General features: G+C 39.5%; 2 protein-coding genes across 2 annotated transcripts; one reads left to right on the top strand and one right to left on the bottom strand.

Annotated features, from left to right (window-relative positions):
* Window positions 1-13,932: 13,932 nt before the first annotated feature.
* Window positions 13,933-14,919, bottom strand: LOC103302831 (olfactory receptor 56B4-like). The gene has a single exon (XM_008159888.2). It carries the CDS (start codon window positions 14,917-14,919, stop codon window positions 13,933-13,935), a length of 987 nt encoding a protein of 328 aa, XP_008158110.2.
* Window positions 14,920-25,443: 10,524 nt separating this feature from the next.
* On the top strand, window positions 25,444-26,397 carry LOC103302805 (olfactory receptor 52K1-like). The gene has a single exon (XM_008159868.2). The coding sequence runs from the start codon at window positions 25,444-25,446 to the stop codon at window positions 26,395-26,397; it is 954 nt and encodes a 317-aa protein (XP_008158090.2).
* Window positions 26,398-27,427: the final 1,030 nt, after the last annotated feature.

Genomic DNA, 27,427 nt, shown 5'->3' with positions numbered 1-27,427 from the left:
AAAAAACCTTCTGATGATTACTGTTTTTAAAAACATTTCACAAAATATAGCTATTTTACAGTACCATGTCCCAAAACAAATAGCGAATAGCTTTTTAGTAAATTTTCAGAATATTTTTGTTAGAAGAATATGTTATATATTTTTAGAACTTTAAGTAGTGTATGCTCTGATTTTTGTTATTTTAAAATGTAATTTATTTTTTATCACCATTTAAGCCCTCCATGCCCTCCTCAACCACCACTCACCCCCCTTCACCCTCACAATCACCTCATTGTTGTTCATGTCCATGAGTTTCCTGTTTCTTTGTTTTTTGTGCACAATTCTTCCACTCCACCATCCTCCACTTATCAGAGCTGTTTGTGTGCTCGCTATCTATGAATATGCAAACAAGTGCACTTTTAAAATTAAACTCTGATTTTTATTTTCATCTTATTGAAGTGTTTATAATTTTCTAAACAACATAAGGAAGTATACACAGATAGACTCATAGATAAAGAAAACAGAATGATGTTTGCCAGAGTGGACAGAGTTTTGGGGGATGAGTGAAAAATGTGAAGGAATTGAGAACCACAGATTGACAATTATAAAATAGTCATGATGTTGTAATAGATAGCACAGGAAATCCTATATAATAAAGAGCTAATATGTAAATGGTCATCACACTCTCGCACTGTGGCCGGGGCCTGAGGCTGGGGCCTGGGGACCTGAGGCCGCACCCCCTGCCCCGGCACCAGGTTGGGGGAGCTGCAGCTGTGTCGGAGGACTTGAGGTTGTGCCCCCCGCCTGGTGGGGCTTGACAGGAGTAGGGTCAGTCGGGTCTGGGTCTCGTGCAATTTTGAGGCACTTGCGGGTGGGCAGGGACTTGACTCTGGGTCCTACGGAGCACCCCAGACTCTGACAGGAGGGAGATTTTCATATACATTTTACTAATTTTCTTTCATCTCTGACACTTCTATTGTAGAGAAAGGGCAAATAACAATATTAAAATATTTCTTCTAATTAATTCCCTTTTAATGTGCACAAATTTCATGCACCAGGCCACTAGTATAGTTAATGATATTGTAATACCTATGTATGGTACCAGTTTGATATTGGAAATATCAGGGGGAACACTTTGTAAAATATATGATTGTATAACCACTATGCTGTACACATGAAACTAATATAAAATTATATTGAATGTATATGGTAATTTAAAATGTTAAAAAATTAAAAAAAAGAAGCACTGATTGTCAACATCCTTGTCTGGTCTAGACTTTAAGTAGAATGTCTCTTGAGCTGTCTCCAGTTGGGTACTGGATAAAGGTTTTCAGATAAATAGTCTGTATTAATTTTGGTGATTTGATGTCTAGTTTTAGTTCTTGATTTTATTTTTGAATTAGAAATGGTAACTTTAATTGCTGTCTCCTAGGGTCTTGGATCTGTAATTCAAATGGGAGGTTATCCTGCTTTTTTTCTCTGGTAGAGTTTTCTAATTCTTTCTAACATGATCAGAGGAGAGCTTCTTAACATTTTTCTACTTGTTCTCCAGACCTCAGGCCTTAATCTCCATACAGGTGAAGATCTTGAGGGAAATGAGAGCCAGTGTTGAAAGGATTAAACTAAGGAAGTGAACTGAGAAAGCCCAGGCTAGAGGAGAGAACCAGAACCAAGAGCCAGGAACACAAGCAAGGAAACTGCCCCCTCCACTCACCTGGCACCTGGTGACTCCCTGCTAGGAGGTCTGGGAGAATCTTCTGTGAATGGATCTGCCTCTGCAGCTGCGACTACTCCCTTGGCTGCACCTCTCTTTTATACCATTGCTTCTGAGAGTGTATCTTCTCTCCACTGGGGTCTGGGCTGTTACACAGTTTGGAGCCCAGAGTTGCCCTAGGTCTTCTCTGCCACTTTCCAGGACCTCCAGGAGGCTCCCTCTAATTTTTTTTCCCATGTGCACCAAGGTCCGGTGTTTTCTCATTGCGGCCCTAAAAGGCCACCAGTGATCTCAGAGGTGTATCCAGCTCAGCTCAGGGGACAGAAGTACTCAGAACCCAGTCCCATGAGAACCACTATTAGGTTGTCATCTCTGTCTTAATGAAGGTTTAGGAAGAGGTGTCCCTTCTCTTGTGTGAATCCCTGAACTCCTGCCCCTCCCCCCAATACATATATCTTCCTTTAGCCTCTTCAGGGACCATTTTCCATAGGTGTGTCCTCTGGGCTGTATCTTTTACCACTTTCTTGTTCATGAGTTATATCTCTCATATACAAACATAAAAGGCAGATGCCTCTTTTGCTGCAAACCTATTTGTTGCTTTAGATCAACTTTGCACCCTGCTCTGTACCCTTAGAGGTTAAAGTCTATGGCCTCTGGTTTATGGTTGGATTTGGGTAACGGGAGTAAGCTGGTGGGACTTCAAAGGGCAGCAAGAAAGACAAGTTGAAATATTTATTTCTCTGAATCTTTCCCTCTCAGTCCCAGTATTGAGCAGTGTCTGTGCTTCCCTCCTGAAGGGCTCCTGTCTCCATCAGGTGGTTTCCCCATGGCTCTGGTCATTACTGGTCAATACTGGTAGCTATTTCTTCCCCATTGCTCCTCAGATTTGTGGGATGGCAATAGTTTTTGAGGTTGCCAGCCCATGTGTATTTCACCTTCCTTGTTTTTATTTCTATTAAACTCTTCCCATATCTTTGGAAAATTCTCTTCATCATTCCCTCTTCTATGTCCCCTTTTGCATGTGCCATCTATTTCCTGTGGGACTTTGACCAAGATGCCTCCTCATCTCGACTGTCCTTCTCTCTGGACCCTACTCCTAAATCTGCTCCTTCTCTTTCCATTCTTTTACAAACTTCCTGAACCATTTCTGTGTATATACAGCTCCCATTTCTTTACCTCTTCTAAACCTATACGATACTCATATTCTCTTAGTAAATAAAAAATTTCCCTCACCAGCTACTTTATAAAACTTTACATTTCATGGCTTATTCTTAGCTCTTTAATACTTGGTTATTCTCATTCTTACTTTCCTGATTTTGTTCATTCTTGAATATTGTAGAACATTTTCAGGTATATTTATCAAAAAGTGTATATGGGCATTGTACTTTAGGAATCCAACAATGTCTGATAATTTTTTGGTTACCTGTAATTGTGCATAATACCTTACTCTGTCAAATATTTAGGAATCAGTAGAATGTTTCATCTTGTGCTTTTTTTAAAAAAAATTATTGATTTCATAGAGGAAGGGAGAGGGAGAGAGAGATAGAAACATCAATGATGAGAGAGAATCATTGATCAGCTGCCTCTTGCATGGGGATTGAGCCTGCAACCCGGACATGTGCCCTTGACCGGAATTGAACGTGGGACTCTTCAGTCTGCAGGCTAGGGCATCTTCTGCTTTTTCTAACATAGTGCAATTCATTGGGAAACTCTTTCATAAACATTTTGTTTTATAACCTTTATTTTCCATGGCCAGTATATGTTACCATGTAGTTTTATAACATTCCCCCATATTTTTGAATGGTTTTAGATGCTGCTTGTATATAATTTTGGATATATGTATGTTTTACATTTAAAAATTATATTATTTTCCTTTTATGTGATTTCTGTGTCTTATAAGCTTAAATTGAACTCTAACCAAGAATTTATAGATGGTTTCTGTGGGAGTCTGTACAATTGATATGGACAAATGTTGTCTATATTTGCATTATTTTGGGGGAGAGGATCTGTTTAGCCATCATCAAGTTCTCAAAAACTTTTCATTATCCAAACAAGAGATGATAACGAAATTCATTTTTACTCAAAATTTTGATCAATATTCACTTCTATATGACTTTAAATTTTCAATGGTTGTCTTGGGTTTTGTTACACAATTTACTTACATGGAATTACTTTTGCTGTTAAGGAGAGGCATGTAGATGAGGGGATCAGTGGATGAGTGGATAAAAAAGCTGTGATACATTTATTTTTTAATTTTTTATTTTTTAAATAAATCTTTATTGTTCAGATTATTACAGATGTTCCTCCTCCCCCCATAGCTCCCCTCCACCCGATTCCCCCCACCCCATCCCTTACCCTCTGCCACTGTCCTCATCCATAGGTGTAATATTTTTGACCAATCTCTTCCTGCACCCCTCACACTCCATTCCCCCTGAGAATTGTCAGTCCACTCCCTTTCTATGCCCCTGATTCTATTATATTCACCAGTTTATTCTGTTCATCAGATTTTTTATTCACTTGATTTTTAGATTCACTTGTTGATAGATATGTATTTGTTGTCACTTTGTTGTTCATAATTTTTATCTTTACCTTTTTCTTCTTCTTCCTCTTCTTAAAGAATACCCTTCAGCATTTCATAAAATACGGGTTTGGCAGTGATGAACTCCTTTAGCTTTTTCTTGTCTGTGAAGCTCTTTATCTGACCTTTAATTTTAAATGATAGCTTTGATGGGTAGAGTAATCTTGATTGTAGGTTCTTGCTCTTCATCACTTTGAATATTTCTTGCCACTCCCTTCTGGCCTGCTTAGTTTCTTTTGAGAAATCAGCTGACAGTCCTATGGGTACTCCCTTGTTGGTAACTAACTGTTTTTCTCTTGCTGATTTTAAGATTCTCTCTTTGTCTTTTGCCCTTGGCATTTTAATTATGATGTGTCTTGGTGTGGTCCTCTTTGGATTCCTCTTGTTTGGGGTTCTCTGTGCTTCCTGGACTTGTACGTCTATTTCCTTGTCCAGGTAGGGAAAGTTTTCTGTCATTATTTCTTCTAATAGGCTTTCAATATTTTGCTCTCTCTCTTCTTCTGGCACCCCCGTAATTCTGATGTTGGTATGCTTGAAGTTGTCCCAGAAGCTCCTTACACTATCTTCATATTTTTGGATTCTTTTTTCTTTTTGTTTTTCTGGTTGGGTGTTTTTTGCTTCTTTGTATTTCAAATCTTTGGTTTGATTCTTGGTGTCCTCTAGTCTACTGTTGAATTTCTGTATATTATTCTTTATTTCAGACAGTGTATGCTTAATTTCTGACTGGTCCTTTTTCATTTTTTTTGGCATTCTCATTAAGATCCTTGAAGATCTCACTAAGTTCCTCGGAGGTCTCACTAAGTTTCTTGGAAGTTTCTAGAAGATTCTTGAGTAACCTTATAACTGTGGTTTTGAACTCTATATCCAGTAGTTTGCTTTCCTCAGAGGGAAGGCAGGGGTTGGAATTGTAGGTGATGAAGAAATGGGAGCTGTATATACAGACAGTCCTCAGGTTACATCGGACTCGACATACGTCATTTCGTGGTTACATCGCCATCTCCCATTTGTGTATATAAAAAAAAAGTTCTGTCATTTCAACATATGTACATATGTGCTTTATGTTTTTTATTATTTACTTACCATAAGTAAAGGTCAGGAATTGTTATTTTTCTTTAAATTTTTTTTTACACTGTTTCACTTCATTACTGCTGTGTATGTGCTCCATGAGAGTGATGTAGGTGCTTATGTAGGTGGGTTCTGACTTAAGGCGAAAATCACGTTACGTCACGCCATAGGAATGGATCTCTGATGTATCCCAAGGACCTACTGTACAAAGAATATATATGTATATATACATTGCCCCATGGACACACACAACAGTGTGGTGAAGACCTGAGAGGTGGCGGGGATCAATGGGGAAAAAAGAGGAACATCTATAATATTTTCAACAATAAAGATAAATTAAAATATTAACCCTTTGCACTCGCTTGCTTTTTTCTCAAGCTGCTACCAATGCTAACCGTGTCGAGTCACACTTGACATCTGAGTGCAAAAGGTTAAAAAAGAAGAAACAAATTGTGATTATGTGTGGTGATAAATATTAACTGAACTTATTGTGGTAGTCATCTTGCAAAATCTATAAAAATAAAAGTGTAATATGCTAATTAGACCAGACATCTGAACTACCTTCTGGACGTCATTCCAGACGTCCTTCTGGACAAAGCCGCAGTGGCGGATGCTGAGGCAGAGGCGGTTAGGGGTGATCAGGCAGGCAGGTGAGGGTTAGGGGCAATCAGGCAGGCAGGCAGAGTGGTTAGGGGTGATCAGGCAGGCAAGCAGGCCAGCAGTTAGAAGCCAGAAGTCCTGGATTGCGAGAGAGATGTCTGACTGCTGGCTTAGGATCAGGCCTAAACCGCAGTCAGACATCCCCTGAGGGGTCCTGGATTGCGAGAGAGTGCAGGCTGGGTTGAGGAACCCTCTACCCCCACCCCCACCCCATGCACGAATTTCGTGCACCGGGCCTCTAGTATACATATATTAAATCATTACATTGTATACCTACAAAATAAATTTTATATCAAATAACTAAACAATGGCTTCTAAATCTCCCACCAAGTAATTATTATACTCCCCTTATGGCACAGTGAATGTTTATTATATCAATTTTATTTCTAGTTGATCTATTGTTTCTATTCCTTTCTGTGTAATTTTGTGCAAATATGAAAACTGAATTAAAGGTTTCCATTTTGAGAGACCCAAGATGGCAGCATAGGCAAACACCTGTACTCACCGCCTTCCACAACCACATCAAAATTACAACTAAAATACAGAACAACTATCATCCAGATCCACTGGAAAGCTGGATGAATGGAAGTCCTACAACTAGAGAAGTAAAGAAGAAAGCACACAGACTGGTAGGAGGTGCAGAGGCATAGAATGGGCTGGTCTGGCACCCACGTGTGCCACTTTTTTAATTGGGAGGGAGATAGTCTCTGTGGAGGCCGCTCACAGGAGTAAAGGGTCCCAGTCCCACACCAGACACCTAGCCCAGGGTCCTAGAGCTGGGAAAAGAAGTTGTAAAAACCCATGTGGATTGGGACTCAGTGACACAGAGGCTGCTGGAGACCCCGCTGCTCCTCTTAAAAGGCTGGCATACAAAATGAACTTACAAGGTCCCTCCTTCTCTAAGCTCCAGTGCTGAGTGAGGCTCTGGGGAACCCAGACACATATGAGGAGGAACTGGAGTCTGGAATCGGGGCAGGAACTTGGGGGCGGCTTTCTCCCAGACAGAGGTGCTAGCAGTGGTCATTGTTCCCGTGCTGGGACCTTCCTGGTTGCAGGGTTGACTGGCAACCATTTCTGTTTGCTCCACCCTGGTGAGTCCCTGAGACCTTGCCTCATCCAAATTACAACCCTACCCAACCTGTGTGTAGCAGATTTTGCATATGAATGGCCTGTTCTTGCTCAGGCTAAAATCTGTCAAACAAGCTGCAGCTGGGTTAGGGAGCCCCAAACATATTAATAGAAGGCCCATGACCTGGCACCAGTCCCAGCCTGCCTTACTTAAAAGCTGGGCTTCATCTGGGCACTTCCAAACCCAATACAAAGAGGAGGAATCTATAGATCTCTCTGTAGCTCCTGCTGGGTGACCCCAGGCAGTGGCTGACTTAATACCTCCCTGGAGACCCAAGAGCCAGTGTACCCACTGGTAAGTGTCAGACCATACCAGATTACAACTCTATACATCCATAGTGACACACTCAAGGGGCAGACTCAGTGAGCACTAAAGCCCCACTGAAGCAAGTCCTGCTCCATAAGGGTGTCTCCTGCACAGCAGCTCTCCCACTGTAGTCACAGCTGGTCTCCACAGCCAATTAGCCTGTAGGTCAGTTCCTCCCAATGACACCAATAGCAATCAAGTTTCAACTACAACAAGACTGTGCACACAGCCCACAAAGGGGTGCATCTAGAGTATCTACCTCATGTGATTGGGAAGGCTGAGCCACTGGCCCCTATAGGACACCTACTACACAAGGCCACTCAAGGAGACATAGAAGCTCTACCCAATACATAGAAACAAACACAGGGAAGCAGCTAAAATGCAGAGACAAAGAATCATGTAACAAATGAAAGAAATGGAAGAAAGCAAGCTACTAGATATAGAGTTCAAAACCATAGTTATAAGGTTACTCAAGAATCTTCTAGAAACCTCCAAGGGACTTAGTGAGACTTTCAAGGATCTTAGTGAGAATGACAAAAAAAAAAAAAAAAAAAAAAAAAAAAAAAGGGAAAAGAAAAAGGAAAAGAACCAGTCAGGAAGGAAAATGACCAGTCAGAAATTAAGCATATACTGACTGAAATAAACAACAATATAGAGGGATTCAACAGTATACTAGAGGATCAAGAGAATCAAATCAACTATTTGTAATATGAGGAAGCAAAAAATACCCAACTAGAAGAGCAAAAAGAAAAAATTCCAAAAATCTGAAGATAGTGTAAGGAGCCTCTGGTATAACTTCAAGCATACCAACATCTGAATTATGGAGGTGTCAGAAGAAGAGAGAGAGCAAGATATTGAAAACCCATTTGAAGAAATAATGACAGAAAACCCTTACCTGGTGAATTGTGAGAATAAACAAGTCATCTTTTCTGTCAAAGAACAGTTTAGATAGCCGCCATTTTGGACTGTGTGACTTGGCAGCCACCATGTTGGCCGCATGGCTTGCAGCTCTCCTGGGGGTTGCCATCTTGAAACAGCAAAGGTCAACCCCTCCCTTTGAATTAGCCAATAGCAAAAGACTGTGCTCCTGAGCGCCAATCAAGAGCAAAGGACAGTTCACATGTGTAAGGAATTATAAACCCTTATAGTGGTGTGCATGTACTTCCAGACCATGTGTGATCACCCTTCTACGTAGAAGTAAATATGTTTGCCTTGCTGCCTGGTTCCCGAGTGTTTTGTATTCTACCAGAACCCCTGACTTGGGGGGCTCACCTTATTTCTAACAGACGGAAATAGACTTACAAGTCCAGGAAGCACAAAGAGTCCCAAACAAGAGGAGCCCAAAGAGGACCACACCAAGACACATCATAATTAAAATGCCAAGGGCTAAAGATTTCAAAGAGAGAATCTTAAAAGCATCAAGAGAAAAGCAGTTAGTTACTTACAAGGGAGTGCCCATACAACTGTCAACTGATTTCTCAACAGAAACTATGCAGGCTAGAAGGGAATTGCAAGAAATATTCAAAGTGATGAATAACAAGGACCTACAACAAAGATTACTCTACCCAGCAAAGCTATCACTTCGAATTGAAGGTCAGATAAAGAGCTTCACAGGTAAGAAAAAGCTAAAGGAGTTCATCACCACCAAACCAGTATTATATGAAATATTGAAGGGTATTCTTTAAGAAGAGGAATAAGAAAAAGAAAAAGATTAAAAAATATGAACAAGATGGCAACAAATACATACCTATCAACAATTGAAACTGAAAATCAAACCAATAAGAAATTTAATGAACAGAATAAACTGATGAATAAAATAGAACCAGAGGCTTGGAAATGGAACAGACTAATGATTCTTAAAGGGAAGGGGAGTGGGGAGGGTGGGAAGAGATTAAACAAAGATTTTATATGCATATATGCATTACCTATGGACACAGACAATAGGGTGGTGAAGGCCTGGGGTGGGGCAGGAACCCGGTGAAGGGGGGAAAGGGGGGGGGGGGAAGAGGGACATCTGTAATAATCTCAGAAATATTTTTTAAAAAATGTTAAAAAAATAAAATGCTAAAAAAGAAGAAAAACGTTTTTGTTTTATAAGCAATTTAATACACAACAGGAGTATATTCCTCTTATTATTTATTCTCTTTAATTTTAAAGCCCCTTTTATGTGTTTATTTTGTAGATTAACCTTAGAATTTCTATGTTGAGTTTTAAAATAACATTTTGATTAGGATTGTGTTAAACTTGTAGATTAACTTTGAAAAAATAGTTGACATTGTTATACTATTAAGTCTCTTCATTCATAAATGAGGATCCTCTTTTCCTGTGATTTTAATTTCATTTAAATTTGTAATGCCCTGGCTATTGTTACTAAGTGGTTAGAGCATTGGCCTGCATACTGGAGGGTCTTGGGTTTGATTTCAGATCAAGGGCATGTACCTGGGTTGCAGGTTCAATCCCTGTCCCTGGCAGCGTGCGTGTAGGAGGCAACCAATCGATGTGTCTCTCACATTGATGTCTCTCTCTCTCTCTCTCTTTCTCCTTACTCCCTTCCACTCTCTCTAATAATCAATGGAGAAAAAAATATTCTCACTCCTTGGATGAGGATTAAAAAAATTGTACTTTTGCTCTGTTCTTATTATAATTGCTAATATTTTTCGATGTTTTAACTAAATATGATTTTTTTGCATTATCTATTCCCATGTGTACTTATGACATGGAAATACATTGATATTGCCTTTCTTAGTGTTATCATATTGGCTTTATTTCCTTTTCTATTTATCTACTTTGCTAAACTTGTGCCACTTTTAAATGTTTTGTTAGTTTTTTCTTTATCACATCAACCAAATAAATATTTTGTATTTATTTTATATATGCAATGGTATTTGTTTTGCTATTTTGTTTTGTGTATTATTCATTTTATTAACCTATTGTTAATTCTTAATAATTTTTGATTGGTACATTTATTTTGATTTTCTAAATAGACCTAAAAATTGTTGCTTTCATACATAATATTTTTCCTCTTTACAAGGATTAATATATCTTAGTTTTTGTTTTATCTCAATGAAAATGCTTAGAAATTTAAGACAAATGTAAAATAATTATGATGGTAAACATTTCAAATTTTGGGATTGAATTTAATGGGACTTCAGCTACAATTTACATGAAATATAATGTTTCTTTCCTATCAGATGTAATAAAGCAGTCTTTTGTTTGTAGTTACTTTTTGTTCTGGGACTCTTGGAGATAGAATTTATTATTCTTTTAAAATTTTTTTTATTGATTTCAGAGCAGAAGGGAGAGGGAGAGAGAGACGCACACACATCATGCCCCATCCTGGGGATCGAGCCCACAACCCAGGCATGTGACCTTGACCAGAATCAAATCCAGGACCATTCAGTCTGCAGACCAATGCTCTATCCGCTGAGTCAAACCAGCTAGAGTAGAATTTATTATTCTTGATCCCTTGGCTTATCATTTATTCACTCACAAGCTTAGAACTTAGCCTCATCGTTTCTGTTTCCTAATCACAGATTTTAGTCTCAAAAAAAGTGAAGAGCCCTAGAGAAGGGAAGCACTAAAAGGTCAACAAAGAAAGCCAACCATTGAAGCTAAAGATAAGGCAAATCATCATGTTTATTATATATACAAGTTATTAGAAATTAACTTTACAGTTGAGTCTTTTTTTTTTTTTTTTTTACAATTTAGTCTTCAGGTGACAGAATATTCAGTGGGACCGTGACTGAATTTGAGGAATAGGTAATAATATAACCAGCAATGCATACAGTGACTGTTGGGATGTGCATCTTGTTACTTGCTGGGAAAATTTGAGAATTTCTTCCTTTGTATGAAGAATAGCTTTATCATTTAAAATACAAATATTGAGTTATTTTATTGCTGTATGATAATTCAAATGTATATAAAGGGCCTATACGGAAGTTGAGTAGTTAAAGGTGTGAGCCATGCTGGTAATCAACTTATTGTGACTAAGTTATAAACTCATGCTTTTTGCTCCGTGAAAGTGGATACCTTTGTCAGCTGGCGTGATGCTCAACTTTGTTAGTGAAAAAGAATGGAGAAACATTGCAAGAAGTAAGTTACGTGTTTTTCAAAATTGAAGTGACATTCACATAAAATAATATTTAGCATTGTAACCATTTTATTTTATTTACTAGAGGCCCGATATATGAAGATTCATGTGAGAATGGGCCTTCCATCCCCTGGCTGCCAGCACCGCCTTCGCTCCAGCCTGGAGCTTCCTTTTAGCTCTGGCCCAGAGCCGCCTTTCTGCCTTCTCATGCCCCAGAGGCCCAGAGCAGCTGGGGCTGTGCAGAACGCCTACATATGCAAATTAACCCACCATCTTTGTTGGGTTAATTTGCATACTCACTCCTGATTGGCTGGTGGGTGTCGTGAAGGTATGGTAAATTTGTATCTTACTCTTTTATTAGTGTAGATTTATTTATTTATTTATTTATTATTCTTGATATTGTTTATTAACTTTGTGTCTTTAATCACCTCTATATTTAGGTCTTTTGTTTTTTTAATTTTTTTTCTTTATTGATTAAGGTATTACATATGTGTCCTTATACCATTTTAAAGTGGCTTCCAGTACATTCACAATGTTGTGCAGCTCTCACTTCTAATTACATAAATTTTCTTTTTTTTTTTTTAAATATATTTTATTGCTTTTTTACAGAGAGGAAGGGAGAGGGATAGAGAGCTAGAAACATCGATGAGAGAGAAACATCGATCAGCTGCCTCCTGCACACCACCCACTGGGGATGGGCCCGCAACTAAGGTACATGCCCTTGACCGGAATCGAACCCTGGGACCCTTCAGTTTGCAGGCTGATGCTCTAACCAGTGAGCCAAACCAGTAATGGCTAATTACAGAAATTTTCAACACCCTCAAATGGAAGCCTGTACCCATTAAACTGTTGTTCCCCATTTTCCCTTTCCCTAACACCATGGCATTCATTTATCTGTTTTCTGTCCTTATGGATTTGCCTATTTTGGACTTTTCATATAAGTGAAATAATAAAATACGTGTCTTTTGCTGTCTGTCTTCTTTCAGTTAGCATAATATCTTCAAGGTTCATCCACGTTGGAGCATGTGTCAGTACTTTACTTTTTTTCTGGCTGGACACTATTATTCCACTAGAGGCCCGGTGCACGAAATTCATGCCCTTGGGGTGAGGGGTGTCCCTCAGCCCGGATTGTGAGAGGACGCAGGTCAGGCTGAGGGACCCCACCGGTGCACAATCAGGGCCAGAGAGGGACACAGAAAGTTGGCCAGCCGGGGAGGGACCGTGGAAGGGCTCTAGGGCGTGTCCAGCCCATCTCGCTCAGTCCCTATCGACTGGACCCCAACAGCAAGCTAACCTAGCAGTCAAAGAGTCTGCCCCTGGTGATCAGTGCACATCATAGTGACTGGTTGACCAGTCGAATGTCTGCCCCCTGGTGGTCAGTGCATGTCATAATGAGCAGTTGAGCGGCCTTAGCATACATTAGCATATTACTCTTTGATTGGTTGAATGGCCAACCAGACGACCGGACACTTAGCATATTAGGCTTTTATTATATAGGATTGTATGGATATATCACATTTTGTTTATCCACTTATCAGGTGATGCACTTTTGGGTTGTTTTCATTTCTTAGTGTTATGATGTGGCTTATTATTTTGGGAGAAAAGTTTTGTGAGGACATATTTTCAATTTCTTTGGGTATGCACCTGAGTGTGGAATAGCTAGGTTCCATGGTAACTCTTGTTCAGTCATTGGAGAAGCTGCCAGGCTCTTTTCTAAAAGTTGATATTCCCGCCATCAGTGTATGAGCTCATGGTTTCTGTTGTTGCTTCAGTCTCAGAGCTGATTCTAAAAGGTTGTTCTCCAAGGTGAAATCATATACAAACCTCCTGAGGTCATTCTTCATACCATGGTCCAGGACATTTTTTGTGCTATATAGGATTCAGCAGACCCATGCCTCTTGATTGACTATCATGAATGAAGTGTTTATTAAGCATGGATTATGAACAGAGGTTTGTACTAAGCTCAGAGAAGGTACAACATGAACATGGTTGTGTGTCCTTGTACTCAAAAGTGTGCATTTTTGTGAGATGTTCAAGTGGTAAAATTAATTTAGATTTTATTAATTGGTAATTTGGAACTACTTTTTTAGAGTATTTTCTAGGACAATTTTTTTCTCATTTCCTAGGAAGAAAACTTTACCACCCAATTAGATGATTTTCATTTGTAAATATCATATCTCAAAGCATGGTAGCTGTGTACAAGTGTGTCCATCTTTGGGCAGCAACAATGGTCAGAGATAATTATATTTTACTCCCACTTATTTCTAGTTATAGGAAATTTCATTATAATTTTAATATGCCTATTTTGATTAGTGAGCCTACTGTTTTAGTGATTTTATTGGCCATTTTCCTCCCATTTTTTTTTTATAATGCAGGTCTACCACCTCTTCCTTCTTAACACCTATAGTGACTTATAAAGATGAAGTTACTTCTGAAGTGGGTGGACAATTCTTCATCCACCCAAGCAGCCTCTGGAAACCCAGTCTGAGCTCATGTATCCTGAGAGCATAGACCATGGGGTTGAGAGCAGGAGGGATGATATTGTGCAGCACATTAAGGAGTACAGGGATAATGGGAAACTTTTCTCCTACAAGGTGTGTGATGGACAGCACAATGATACCTGAGTAGAAGAAGAGGATGAGGATGAGGTGGGAGCTGCAGGTGCTCAGAGCCTTGGACATTGCTTCTACTGAGCTAAGTCTCAGCACAGTGTGAAGGATTAGAGCATAGGAAGAAAAAACCAGAGCCATATCACTCCCAAGTAGGACCCATGCTAAGAACAGTTGGTAAAATTTGTTCACAGTGATGTCATCACAAGCTAGACTGATAACCCCCAAGTTAGAGCACAGGCAGTGGTCAATTTCATTCTTGGAGCAGTAGAGTCTTTGGGCCGCCAGGACAGGCACTGGGATGGTCAACAAGCCATTCCTGAGCGCAATGAATCCTGTGACCTTGGCCATAAAAGTGTCAGTGACTATGGAGGGGTATCGAAGAGGGTGACAGATGGCTATGTATCTGTCCACTGCCATGCAGAGGAAGATACCGGACTCCATACCAAAAAAGCAGTGGATGACATACATCTGAGCAAAACATTCAGGGAGGCTGATGGCCTTGGCATCAAACCAGAAGATAGCCATAATCTTGGGCATAATGGTGGTGGCCAAGCCAATGTCGACGAGTGCCAATATGCCCAGGAAATGGTACATGGGCTCATGGAGCGTGGGCTCATGTTGGATGGTGATGAAGATGAGGAGATTGGCAGCAAGAGCTAATAGGTAGAGCAGAGCCAGGGGCAGGGAGAGCCAGTGCTGCCACTCGTGAATGCCTGGGAGCCCCATCAAGATGAACTGGGAGATGTGGAGGCTGGAACTGTTGGTAACACTGGTGGAGGTGTCCATGGCACAGGTGCCCTGTTCTCAGTGTCTGTCCATAAAACCTAAATAGGAAGGAGATTGCATTGGAAAGTTCAGCTGTGATTTGTAATTATGGATCCCCCAAAACTCAGGTTCTTTAATCATGAATGACCTTCAACATTATTATTATTATTTTGTGTCCTGGAACTATTCCACAGAGGAGCAATAAAGAAGGCTAAAATTAGTTCTAAAGAGAAAAGTTGGAATAGCTATTGTTATCACTACTTGTATGCCTAGTAAGCATGTCCAAATACATCAGCAATAATATTATCACCAACAAATGACAAATACTAATATTTTGTTTATTCAATTCCATTTTTCTGTTTTATGTTTAAGCAGTTTACATCATACAGAGATAAATTTGTATATTGCCTTTGTCTTCGCAGCAACCTGTTCTAAGAGATAAAATTGGTGCTCAGTAAAAAGTTATCGCATGAATAAATAAATGAACCATGACTTTCCAGTATTTAAAAGCAATGTGGATTCTTAATGTTAATGAGCACTTTATCCTATATAATAAAGAGCTAATATGCAAATGGTCATCACACCCTCGCGCCCTTGCTCCCTCATGCTGGGGCTGGGGGATATGAGACTGGGCTGGGGCCCTGAGGCTGTGCCTCCTGCCCTGGCACTGAGGCTGGGTGACCTGAGGCCTCACCCCCTGCCCTGGCACCGGGGCTGCGGGACCTGAGGCCGTGCTCCCAGCCCTTGCACCAGGGCTGGGGGACCTGAGGCCGCACCCCCTACCTGGTGCCCAGCCGGGGGACCTGAGGCTGAACCCCCCCACCCTGCAGGGCTTGACAGGGGTGGGGCCGGCCAGGTCTGTGTCTCACGTGATTTTGAAGCATGTGTGGGTGGGCAGGGACTTGACTCTGGGTCCTGTGGCATGTCCCAGACTCTGACAGGAGGGAGATTTTCATATACATTTTACTAATTTTCTTTCATCTCTGACACTTCTATTATAGAGAAAGGGCAAATAGCAATATTAAAATATTTCCTCTAATTAATTCCCTTTTAATTTGCATGAATTTCATGCACCGGGCCACTAGTATTTTTATATTTGACTATTTCATAGATTACTAACCAATATTTTACTTTTTAGATTATTTCTGAATAGAATTTCAAAAATGATACAAAAGTGATATATACAAAAATCATTGCCATCTTAACATTTTCTTTTTAGTAGTATTTTCCTATTTTTTAAATGTTGCACATGCATATGTTTAAAAAGTTAACAATAAAAAATATAAACCCAAGCTAGGATTCCCAAATTCCTTTCTTTTCACTAAATGCAGCCAATAATGATTTCTTTAGAATCCTCCCAGAGACAGTTTTTGCATGAACAAGAATATATGTACTAACTAGTTTCCTATAAGAGACAAAAACAAATGTTAGCATACCAATCATAACTTTCTTATCCTTTGTTTCCTTGACTTTTCTTTTTTGGCTTAGTTATCTTGGAGACTGTTCCATATCACCATATAGCTATACCTCATTGTTGTTAAGTTGCATGATTTTCTACCACATGGATGTCTGATATTTTGCTGAATATTGGTATTTCCAGTATTTTCCACTGTAAAAAAATGATTCAAAATGTACTTGTTCATATATCATTAAGCACATGTGTAAATTTTTCTATAGGATAATTGCCAAGAAGTGAATTGCTGGGTGAAATGGGGAAAAATGATTTTGATTGATATTGCTAAATTGTCTTTCTAAGAGGTTTTTCTGGTCCTGTATGACTGTAGGGAATTTTTAATGCTCTTGAATTCAAAACCTATTTTAAGAGAATAAGTAAAAATTAAAATTTCAATTTTGGTTCACCTTTCCCTTCATTATTTTGTGAACTTTGACATTGCCAATGGTTCTTTTTTTTCCCATTTATATGTTTTTCAATCTTCTCTTTTTACTTTATGTTCAATTCATCTTGTAGTAGTAAATGAAATAATGTTTTTTCAAGGGCTTAAATTGGAGCCTGGCAGCACATGTTATTAATTTGCATGAGTTTTATTATATCTTGAAATTATTACTTCTATCTGTTGAATTTTCTAGAAATATTTCCTCCCTAAAACCTATCTTTTAAAAATTACACTTCTGCATTCACAAACTTTTATGTATTCATAGCAAGTGAACTTTTAAAATTAATTATTTTATGATTTTAAATTTTTAAAAAAATTTTTATTTATTGATTTGAGAGGAGAGAGAGAGAGAGAGAGAGAGAGAGAGAGAGAGAGAGAGAAACATTGATTTGCTGTTCCACTTATTTATGCATTTATTGGTTGCTTTTGTATATGCCCTGACCGAGGATCGAACCAGAAACCTTGGCATATTGGGGTGATACTCTAACCAATGGATCTACTTGGCCAGGGCCATGATTTTAAGTTTTAAACAACGTAAAACCCAGCATTTTAATAAGTATTTACTTGCATTTTCTTTACAAACATTTATACTGTATTTTGAAATTAATTATGTAACTAATTTGAGACTTGACATGGAATAAAAAAGCCCCTAAATCAATTTCACCCACAAATAGCAAAAACAATTGTTCCAGCACAATTTAGTAAAGAAGCCTTCCCCTCGCATTAATGTACAATTAATTTGCTTTTTTGTCAAACATCCAATATGAACACATATTAAGGAGTATTGCCGACTGGACAGTCTTCTCTGTTCTTAGTTTCAACACCTACTGAATGAGTGTATTTACCTATAGTAGCGAATAGTCTTACTAATAACTTAAAATATTTTTTAAATAAAAAGACTTTTGTTACACATAAATTAACTTTGGAAAAATTTATTTTTACACCATTGTATCTTGCCATTAAAATTCCGTGTTGCCTTTCTGTCATAGTTTTTTGTGTTTTTTTTTTTGTAATTGTTTCCATTGTTATTAGTTTTTTGTCTTATTATATTTCCTAGTTGGGTATTATTATTTTAAAAAACCTTCTGATGATTATTGTTTTTAAAACATTAAAATAATATAGCTATTTTACACTATTGCTTCCAAAACCAAATTGTTCTTTAATAATTTCTCAGAATTTTTTGGGGTAGAAATATGTATTACTTATTATAAGGAGAACTTGAGTAGTGTAAGCTCAGATTTTTATTTTTCTTCTTATTCAAATGTTTATATTTTTCTAAACAACATAAAGAAGCAATGATAGACTCAGATTCAAAGAACAGACTGAGGGTTGCCAGGAAGAGGGAGGTTGGGGGACTGGGTGAAAACTGTGAAGGGATTGAGTACAAATTGGTATTTACAAAATAGTCATGGGGATGTAAAGTACAGCACAGGGAATCTGGTCAATAACATTGTAATAACTATGCATGGTACCAGTTGGATACTGGAAATATCAGGGGGAATACTTTGTAAAATGTATAATTGTCTAACTACTATGCTGGACACCTGAAACTAGTACAAAATTATTTTGAATGTAAATGGTAATTAAAAATATTAAAAATTAGAAAAAGAAGCACTGATTGTCAACATCCTTGTCTGGTCTAGACTTTAAGTATCATCTTCTGTGAAATGCTGGGTAATGCTTTTTGGATAAATTGTCTTTATTAATTTTGGTGATTTGATGACTAGTTTTAGCTCTTGATTTTAGTTTTGAATCAGAAATGAGTGACTTCATTAGCTGTCTCTTCTCAGGACCTTGGATCTATAATTTAAGTGGGAGGCCATCCTGCTTCCACCATTCTGTCAGCCAACATGCCTCCCCTGCCTCGGGCTCTGTGATGGTTGCTTTTTTCTCTGGTAGAGCTTTCTATTCTTTCTAACATGACCAGAGGAGAGCTTCTTCACATTTTTCTACTGTTCTTCAGACCTCAAGCCTTAGTCTCCATACAGGTGAAGATCTTGAGGAAAATGAGATCCAGTGTTGAAAGGATTAAACTAAAGACAACTGAGAAAGCCCAGGCTGGAAGAGAGAACCAGAACCGAGAGCCAAGAACACAGAGCAAGGAAGCTGCCCCCTCCACTCACCTGGCACCTGGTGACTCCCTGATAGAAGGTCCTGGAGAATCCTCTGCAAATGGATCTGCCTCTGCAGCTGCTTCTACTCTCTTGGCTGCACCTCTCTTTTATACCATTGCTGCTGAGAGTACATCTTCTCCTCCCCAGTGCACATATTGGAGCCCAGAGTTTGTCTGGACAGTCTGCCACTTTCCAGGACCTCCAGGAGGCTCCCTCTAATCTTTTTGTCCCCATGTGCATCAAGGCTCAGTGTTTTTCCATCACAGCTGCAAAGGCCCCCAGTCATCTCAGAGGTGTATCTAGCTCAGCTCAGGGAACAGAAATACTCAGCCCCCAGTCCCATGGGAACCACTATTAGAAGGTCATCTCTGACTTAATGAAGGTTTAGCAAGAGGTATCCCTCCTCTTGTGTGAATCCCTGAACTCCTGCCCCTCCCCCAAACACATGCACCTTTCGTTAGCCTCTTCAGGGACAATTTTCCAGCAAGTGTGTCCTCTGGGCTGTATATTTTACCACTTTCTTTTTCATGAGTTATCACTCCCATATACAAACATAAAAATGCAGATGCCTCTTCTGCTGAAACCTTTTTATTTGTTGCTTTAGATCAACTTTGCACCCTGCTCTGTACCCACAGAAGTTAAAGTCTATGGCCTCTGGTTCATGGTTGGATTTGTCTAATGGAAGTAATCTGGTGGGAGTTCAGAGGGCAGCAAGAAAGACAAGTTGAGCTATTTGTTTCTTTGAATCTTTTTCTCTCAGTCCAGTGTTAGGCAGTGTCTGTGTTCCCCTCCTGAAGGCCTCCTGTACCATCAGGTGGTTCCTCCATGGCTCTGGTCAGTACTGGTAGCTGTTTCTCCCATTGCTCCTCAGATCTGTGAGATGGAAATGTCTGTTGAGGTTGCCAGTCCTGGTATATATCACCTTCCCTGTTTTATTACTATTAAACTCTTTTCATATTTTTGGAATATTGTCTTCATTATACCATGCTCTATGTCCCCCTTTGCATGTACCATCTGTTTCCTGTGGGACTTTTAACAAGATGCCTCCTTGTCTCAAAAGTCTCTCTCCCTGGACCCTACCTCTGAATCTGCTCCTCCTCTTTCCATTCTTTTACAAACATCCTGAAACACTTCTTTATATATACAGCTCCCCATTCTTTACCTCTTTTAAACATATTTGAGACTCATACGCTCCTACTAAACCAAAATATCCCCTGCTCTGCTATTACCTAAAAGTTTGCATAGGGTTGTTATTGTTCCTTTCTTAAATGTTTGCTGGAACTTATCATGAAGGGCTTGATCTATTTTCTTCATTTTTAACCCATTGCCACTGCTTTCTTCCAGGATTTTACCAAGTCTTACCCACTCTAATATCATATGCATCTCCTATGCTCAGGATACTATTAAATAAATCTATTAAAGCACTGATCTATCATTGTCACTGCCCTACTTAAACAACTTCCTTGCCTGTTGTGTTGTTGACCTTGACTTCTTATTAACATGTAGTGCTGTTTGGAAGAGTCCTTAAAGGCCTGTTGTAGTCTGGGCCCAACCTCCCTCTCAAACCCTGTCCCTCTGCTCTGCTCCCTCAACATTATTTTGTTAGCTCTTATCAAGAAGTCTATACTTTTGGAATCTTAGTGTCCTTTTTTAATGCTAGTGAGTCATTTTTGAATATTCAATTCCCACTCTTCAACTTTCCTCTTTAATGTTGCCTCATTTGTGAAGCCTTCCCTGATCCCCACAGGCATTGAGTCGTGGCTCCAGGTCTTTGAATGTGCCTCTGGTTGTCTTTTTGGTGGTGCTTTGTCCTAGTTTGATGTACATCTTCCATATTATCCTGTTTAAAATCTCTATATGTCTTTTCCACAACCTTAAGAGGAACTCAGAAAATATTTTTTCTTTTACCTAAATTACTCATTCAAAGCCACTTGACTGTTTTTTTGGAACTTTAGCCTTGTTTCAATCTCTTAATGTTTTGCACAATTTCTGACTTTAGGTAAGGCTTTTAGAATTTTATTCAGTTGGTTCATATTCACACTAATCTAATGTTCCAGTTGTAGGACTTTTTTATTTTGGGGGCTTAAGTTCCTCTTTCAATTATCAATTAACTGCTTCATTTCCTCTTATACTGGCCTTTGTATCACTCTTGCTACTTGTGTTGCTTACTTCTTTCTCCTTCACATGAGGTTCTTTATTATTTAAAAAAATAAATTTTTATTGATTTCTGAGAGGAAGGGCGAGGGAGAGAGAGAGAAAAATTGATGATGAGAGAGAATCATTGATTGCTTCCTACATGCCCCACACTGGGGATCGAGCCCACAACCAGGGCATGTGCCCTGACTGGGAATCCAATCCTGATCTCCTGGTCAACCTCAACCACTGAGAAACACTGGCCTGGCCACATGTGGGTTCTTCATGTTAGGGTTCATAATATGAAGTCATGGTAGGGTACATAATCTTAGTGTTATGTGAAGTGACACCTGCTAAGTCTTCTTCCTTCTGGAACTGGGCCAGTAACCTTAGAACATGGTTACCTAATTCTGGTACTGACCCTTCCTAATAACCCTGTGCTATTCTCTTCCAATATAGCCTGCATTGATCTCTGTCTTTCTGATAAGGAGTTGTCATTGTGAAGACACACAGGGCTGGTTTAGTCCTGAACTGTGAATTTGCATGTTTTTGTTCTTGCTTTTCCTTTGGCTTCATAAAGCAAATCATTCTTTTCCTCACTGGGAGTTTCTTACTGGATTTAAAGAAACCATGAATAATCATGCATGCCACCCCAGTGTTTTTCTAAATAAACTCTGTACACTCAATTTTTGCAATTCTTTTCAATCCACTGCAATGTCTAAATTCTTTGGACTCTTGAATGTCCTCCCATAGATTAATCTGGTATCATTTTCAGGAGTGATTTTGGTGGCTGAGATGAGAGTAAAATATGGAGGTTATTGATTAAAAAGGGGTAGACTTGCAAGTTATTTCACTAACATATGGATGACAATACCTATAGGACTCCGCCTACCATTTTGAATAACAGGAGACATTCACTATTTTCTACAGCCTCATTCCTTTGCTGAACTCTCTCTTCTCACAAAGGCTCCTACTTATTAGTTCATTCTTCTACTCATTTTTTCCATCTAAGTCACAGGGGTCATTGGAGTCATGGTGCATGCTGGTTCTGATGTTGCTGCTCCCCATCATCCTGCTATTTTCCTCACCCTTCCTGGATCAGATCTTGGTTGGCCATCAGACCAGGTGGTCCCATTCCTTGTGGCAGGAAGCATCTCCTTGCTTTTGGCTGCAGGGCCTTAGCCCCATTGTGACATGCACCCTAGAGTATGCTGTTCAAAATATTCCCTACTGAGGTTGTTCCCTGTGGCCCCAATCAGAGGCAGAGACCTTGTTAAACATTTGTTTGAAGAGGAGGCAGAAGTACTAATTGGTGTCTGGGTAGTAGAAACTTCACTTAGGATCCCTATAGGCAATGCTTGAAAAGGTGCCTATTAAATACTCTGTTTTGGGGACCTGACTGATAGCTTAATTTCTCATCCATTTTTAGGTCAACCAGTGCAGCTCTTTGGTGAGTAATGGCTAAGGGTAGGCCGAAAGAAGAGAGATACATACAGGCTCCATCACAAATAGCTTTCCTTCAACCTTTCCAAATCTAGTAATCTTATAGGCCATTTGGAGAGGAAATACATGGTCTTGATATCATTATGGAAAACTAGAAATACTGCCAATATTCTGCACATCATGTGAGGTCTGTTTGGACCTTTTGTGTTATACAGATACAGGCAAGGGAGGGTCCAGGTGTGTGAGAATTCCTTCCTCCAAAACAGGAAAACATCTTTCTAGTCCCTGCTCAACAGTCAGCTATTTGTAAATCTGCTCCTCTGTGAAGCCCACAGGGTGAGTTACAGGGAAGTATTTATGGAGGCACCTAAATCAGTGTCCCAGATTCCTATGGTCCCAGGACCCCTTACCTCTCTTTACCTGCTTCTCTGATGGAGGTAGAGGAGCTGAGTGTACTGGAGCAGATTTTTCCTTAATATACAAGATTATAATAAGGAACATTTTCTGGGTCCTGAGGGAATAGTTGGGCCATCAGGTGTAATTACTTATTACATTGTTCTGAAGACAGTTTCTGCAAGGTGGGCTGAGCCTTCAGGTTGGTCCAGATTTGAAGATAATTTGAAGCAGATGCTCAGGTGATCAGAGCCACATTTCTTGACACCCTTCACCTCCCCATCCAATACTATATCTGGGAGTGCTAGGGAAACGTGATTGGGAGGAAAGATGGGAGCAGTGTTAGGGAAATAAACCTGTGCTATTCTCTTCCAATATAGCCTGTGTTGACCTTTGTCTTTCTGAGAAAGAATTATCACTGTGAAGACACACAGGTATAGCTGAGTCCTGAACTATGGATTTGCATGTTTTTATTCTTGCTTTTTCTTCGGCTTCATAAAACAAAGGAAAGAAATAATTACACCTGATATCCCAACTATTCCCTCAGGACCCAGAAAATGTTCCTTATTATAATCTTATATATTAAGGAAAAAAGAATGATTTGTTTTATGGAGTATTTTTGACTGGATTGCTCCAGGTTACTACTATACTGACATCTGCACAGAGGATAAATCTCTTACGTTTTGTTAAATAAAATGCATTGTTTCAGAATCTCTAAATTTTCTGTTTTTCTTAAACAGATTTTTCCTAATGCATCATTTCTTTCTTTTACTTCAATGATAATTATCCCATTTTCAGAATTTGATAAAGAATTTATGCATTTATATCTCATGGGATTCTCACAACGATCCAGTGAGGTAGGTTTTTGTATACTCATTTCACCTGTGAGGAAACCAAGACTTGAAAACTGTTTGATGCTTTGCTTAAATTCACACAGCTGATATATGGCAGAAATATTACCTGGTTCAGGATCTTGACTCTTAGTCCAGAGTTTGTTCCATGACTCAGAACTGTAGGTCCACTAAGCTCTCCCATCTTCCAGCTCTCGTGCCTTCTGCTGTCATCACAGCATGTCTTTAGGAGATGTGGTTGACAGCATGGGCAATAATCTCATGGTTTCTCATGGAGAAGGTTATTGGCTATTTTAAAGCTGGGCTGTTTCTTTTTTCTTAGAATATGTTTCTGTACAAGCTTCTGATTCTTTCACTCATATTTAGAGACCTTTTCTTGTTGTCATTGAAACTGTGGGATCAACCCAACTGCACTTTTTCAACACTGGGAATGTGAATCATTTATGTTACAATCCAAAGTCCTCTCAGACCCTGGCTCATGTCTCTATGTGTCCTTGTGTTTTTCTTTCATATGGGAGAACTGTGGTCTTGAAGGTATTAGGGGGTCTTGGGGAGCCATGTGATGCCTAAATCACTCCTTAGCTATTTGATTCCTCTACTGCTTACCATTGGTCACAGGTCCTGAATGTTCTTCTTTGGCCCTGCAGCAGTCACTGCTAACATGGAGACAGGATGATGACTTTCTCAATCAGGGATCAGTGGTTGTAAGTTCTTGTCTGATTCTGTCACAGAATAGATCTGGGACCGTGGGCCATGACTTCTTTCTAGAGTTTAGCTTTCTAACTTTGCAAAATGATGATTGGGGAATAGTATATGTTGGGAATCTGATAATTTCATACACATAGTGTAATTAAATGGAAAATGGAACTGGAGGAAATATCTGCCTATTTTCCCTCCTGTTCTCAGTAATGTGGCTGTGATACAGAATTCTTTGGCTTTTATGTGGTTGTTATTACCAAGAGATTCTGTTTATTTCAGGTCACCACAACTCTGAACTTCCTGTCTACCCCTGTACAACAGCAACTTGAAGGAGAGGGAGATACAGGAGGTGTTGAAATCAGATAGCCATTTAGAGATACTGGTGAGAGAAACAAGATATGCATTTATGAAATGACTGGGGAATAATCCAAGGAAGAACCTGATTGTTATTGAAGTCATTAAGCACCATGTAATCTGTAACCTGGCAGTCAAGTGAAGTTTGGGGAAGCTGGATGTCTTCAATTTAAAGAAATTTTCCAGATATTGGGATCTTGGGCAGTTTCTGATGAAGGTTAGTGGTATAATACTAGGGAGCCAATGTTGATTACATCTAGCACCAGCATTCAGAACTTGGGACTATGAGCATGAGAGGAGAATTTCTTTTTAACATCAGTTCCTGAGCATTTAAATCTTGTTATGTGAATTGCCCCAGATTATAGATATATTAGGATATCTAATACTGGAACTTGGTTTCTGAACTTCTTGTCCAGGGCATTTCCACTGGACCCAGTTGTCTTGCCTCTTCTGTGTTTTAAGATCTTGCAGAAATATTGACTAAGTTGAAAATTATTTTGGACTGTTTTCTGAGAAGTATGGAGAAAGAGTGATGGTGATGGTGGTGTTAGTGAGACCATATATCCTAAGCTTCCAACCCTCATATCATTTAATTTAACCTGCTAATTTTTTAATTTTTATTTTTTGCAGTGGCTCTTTGCTCTTCTGAATGAGATGATCACCATGATTCTTTCCAATACTTCTTATCTCTTCCCACATACTTTCTTCTTGGCTGGCATTCCAGGACTGACCGCTGCACACATTTGGATCTCACTTCCATTTTGCTTCATGTTCTTCCTGTCAGTGACTGGGAATGGTGTTCTGCTTTTTCTTATTCGAACAGAACGCTGCCTTCATCAGCCCATGTTTTTCTTTCTTGCCATGCTCTCCTTTGTCGACCTGGTTCTTTCCCTCTCCACTCTGCCCAAGATGCTGGCCATTTTCTGGTTTGGTGCTACAGCCATCAGCTCCCACTCCTGTCTTTCCCAGATGTTCTTCATCCATGCATTCTCTGCCATGGAGTCAGGAGTGCTAGTGGCCATGGCCCTGGACCGCTTTGTGGCCATCTGTAACCCACTGCGTTATGCAACCATTCTTACGCCAGTTGTTGTGGCCAAGATTGGAGGCCTAGTGGTGCTGCGAGGTGTGGGATTGACCATCTCCTTTCCAAGCCTGGCCCATCGGTTGCCCTATTGTGGTTCCCACACAATTGCCTATACCTACTGTGAGCATATGGCAGTGGTGAAACTGGCCTGTGGGAACACCACTGTGGATAACCTCTATGCCTTTGCCGTGGCAATCTTTCTTGGTGTGGGGGATGTGGCCTTTATTGCCTACACCTATGGGCAGATTGTGAGGACCGTAATTAATTTTCCTTCATCTGAAGCACGTGCTAAAGCAGGCAGCACATGTACTGCTCATGTCTGTGTTATCCTCTTCTTCTATGGCCCAGGCTTTCTTTCTGTGGTCATGCAGCGATTTGGCCCACCCACAGCATCTGCTGCCAAGGTCATCCTTGCAAATCTCTACTTGCTCTTTCCCCCTGCACTGGACCCCATTATTTATGGGGTCAAGACCAAGCAGATCCGGGAGAGACTGTTTAAAATTCTAACCCCCAAGAGAATTGATCCCACCTGATTACAGTTCTCATCACCTGGACCTCAAGGACCAGGATGACCACCCACTCTGGGGTGGGAGACCCACAGCTCAGGTTATTTACCTGGTGAGGACAATGAAGGGAAAGCAAATAAAATTGTCCTGAGTTTTTGGAAGTTGGGAAATCTCTTCTGAGGTCTATGGTGTTTAAATATTGTGATGGAAAATTGAGAAGGCCTGAGTATCTCAACTGATCAACCAACAAATAATTTTTTATATCCTTTTCTTCTAAAAGCTCATGAATTACCTTGTTGATAAGATAAATGCATCATGTAATGAAGAAACAATTAAGACTTTGACGAACATGAATCAAGTGACTTAGGAGTTCAGGAAGCGATGAACTGGGTGCCAATTTTAAACACAAGAAAGCATGGGCCACTTCCCACCACGTGACACTGATATATGGAAAGTTTGTGGGAGTGGAGAGGCTCTCTCATCAGAAAAATTTTGGCATCACCGAAAAAGGGTTAAAAAATTATGGAGATACTTTACAGTATCCAGTTTATGAGAGAAACTCCTTATATAGTCATGTTCCTTCTCACTCCAGAATTGCAGCTAAAGCTTTAATTTATTCCCTGTATTTTTTCAGCCTGGATTTGAGTGAATGACCTCTATGTATTATGTAGTTTTATGCTCTGAGAGTAATAATAATTCTTTTATTTCTTCACTTTTAGTCCCAGGCACAGAGATCTGAGTTCAAGTTTATTGCACACAATAATAATTGTTTTAACTTATTTTTTTTCTGTGTTCATTCCTAACTCTCTTGTTCATTTTCTTCTGGTTTCTACCATTGGCACTCACTTTAATATGTTTATTTGTCCTGAAGTATTTACATGCCCTTGTAATATATGTAGTATTGATTAAGTGTTATGTATTTCTAATATAAATAAATACCCTTCTTTAGTTCCTCAGGTGCCATGCTTCCTCCAGCCATGGGTATTCTGGGTTATTTCTAATAGAAATGCATATTTCTATCCTTATCCTCAACATGCCTACTCATTTTGAACTTCAG

The sequence above is a fragment of the Eptesicus fuscus genome, chromosome 13 (assembly GCF_027574615.1).
Source record: "Eptesicus fuscus isolate TK198812 chromosome 13, DD_ASM_mEF_20220401, whole genome shotgun sequence".
In the NCBI taxonomy this organism is placed as follows: domain Eukaryota; kingdom Metazoa; phylum Chordata; class Mammalia; order Chiroptera; family Vespertilionidae; genus Eptesicus; species Eptesicus fuscus.
Note: the sequence above shows the minus strand (reverse complement) of the source record. Positions and strands in the feature narration are given on the sequence as shown.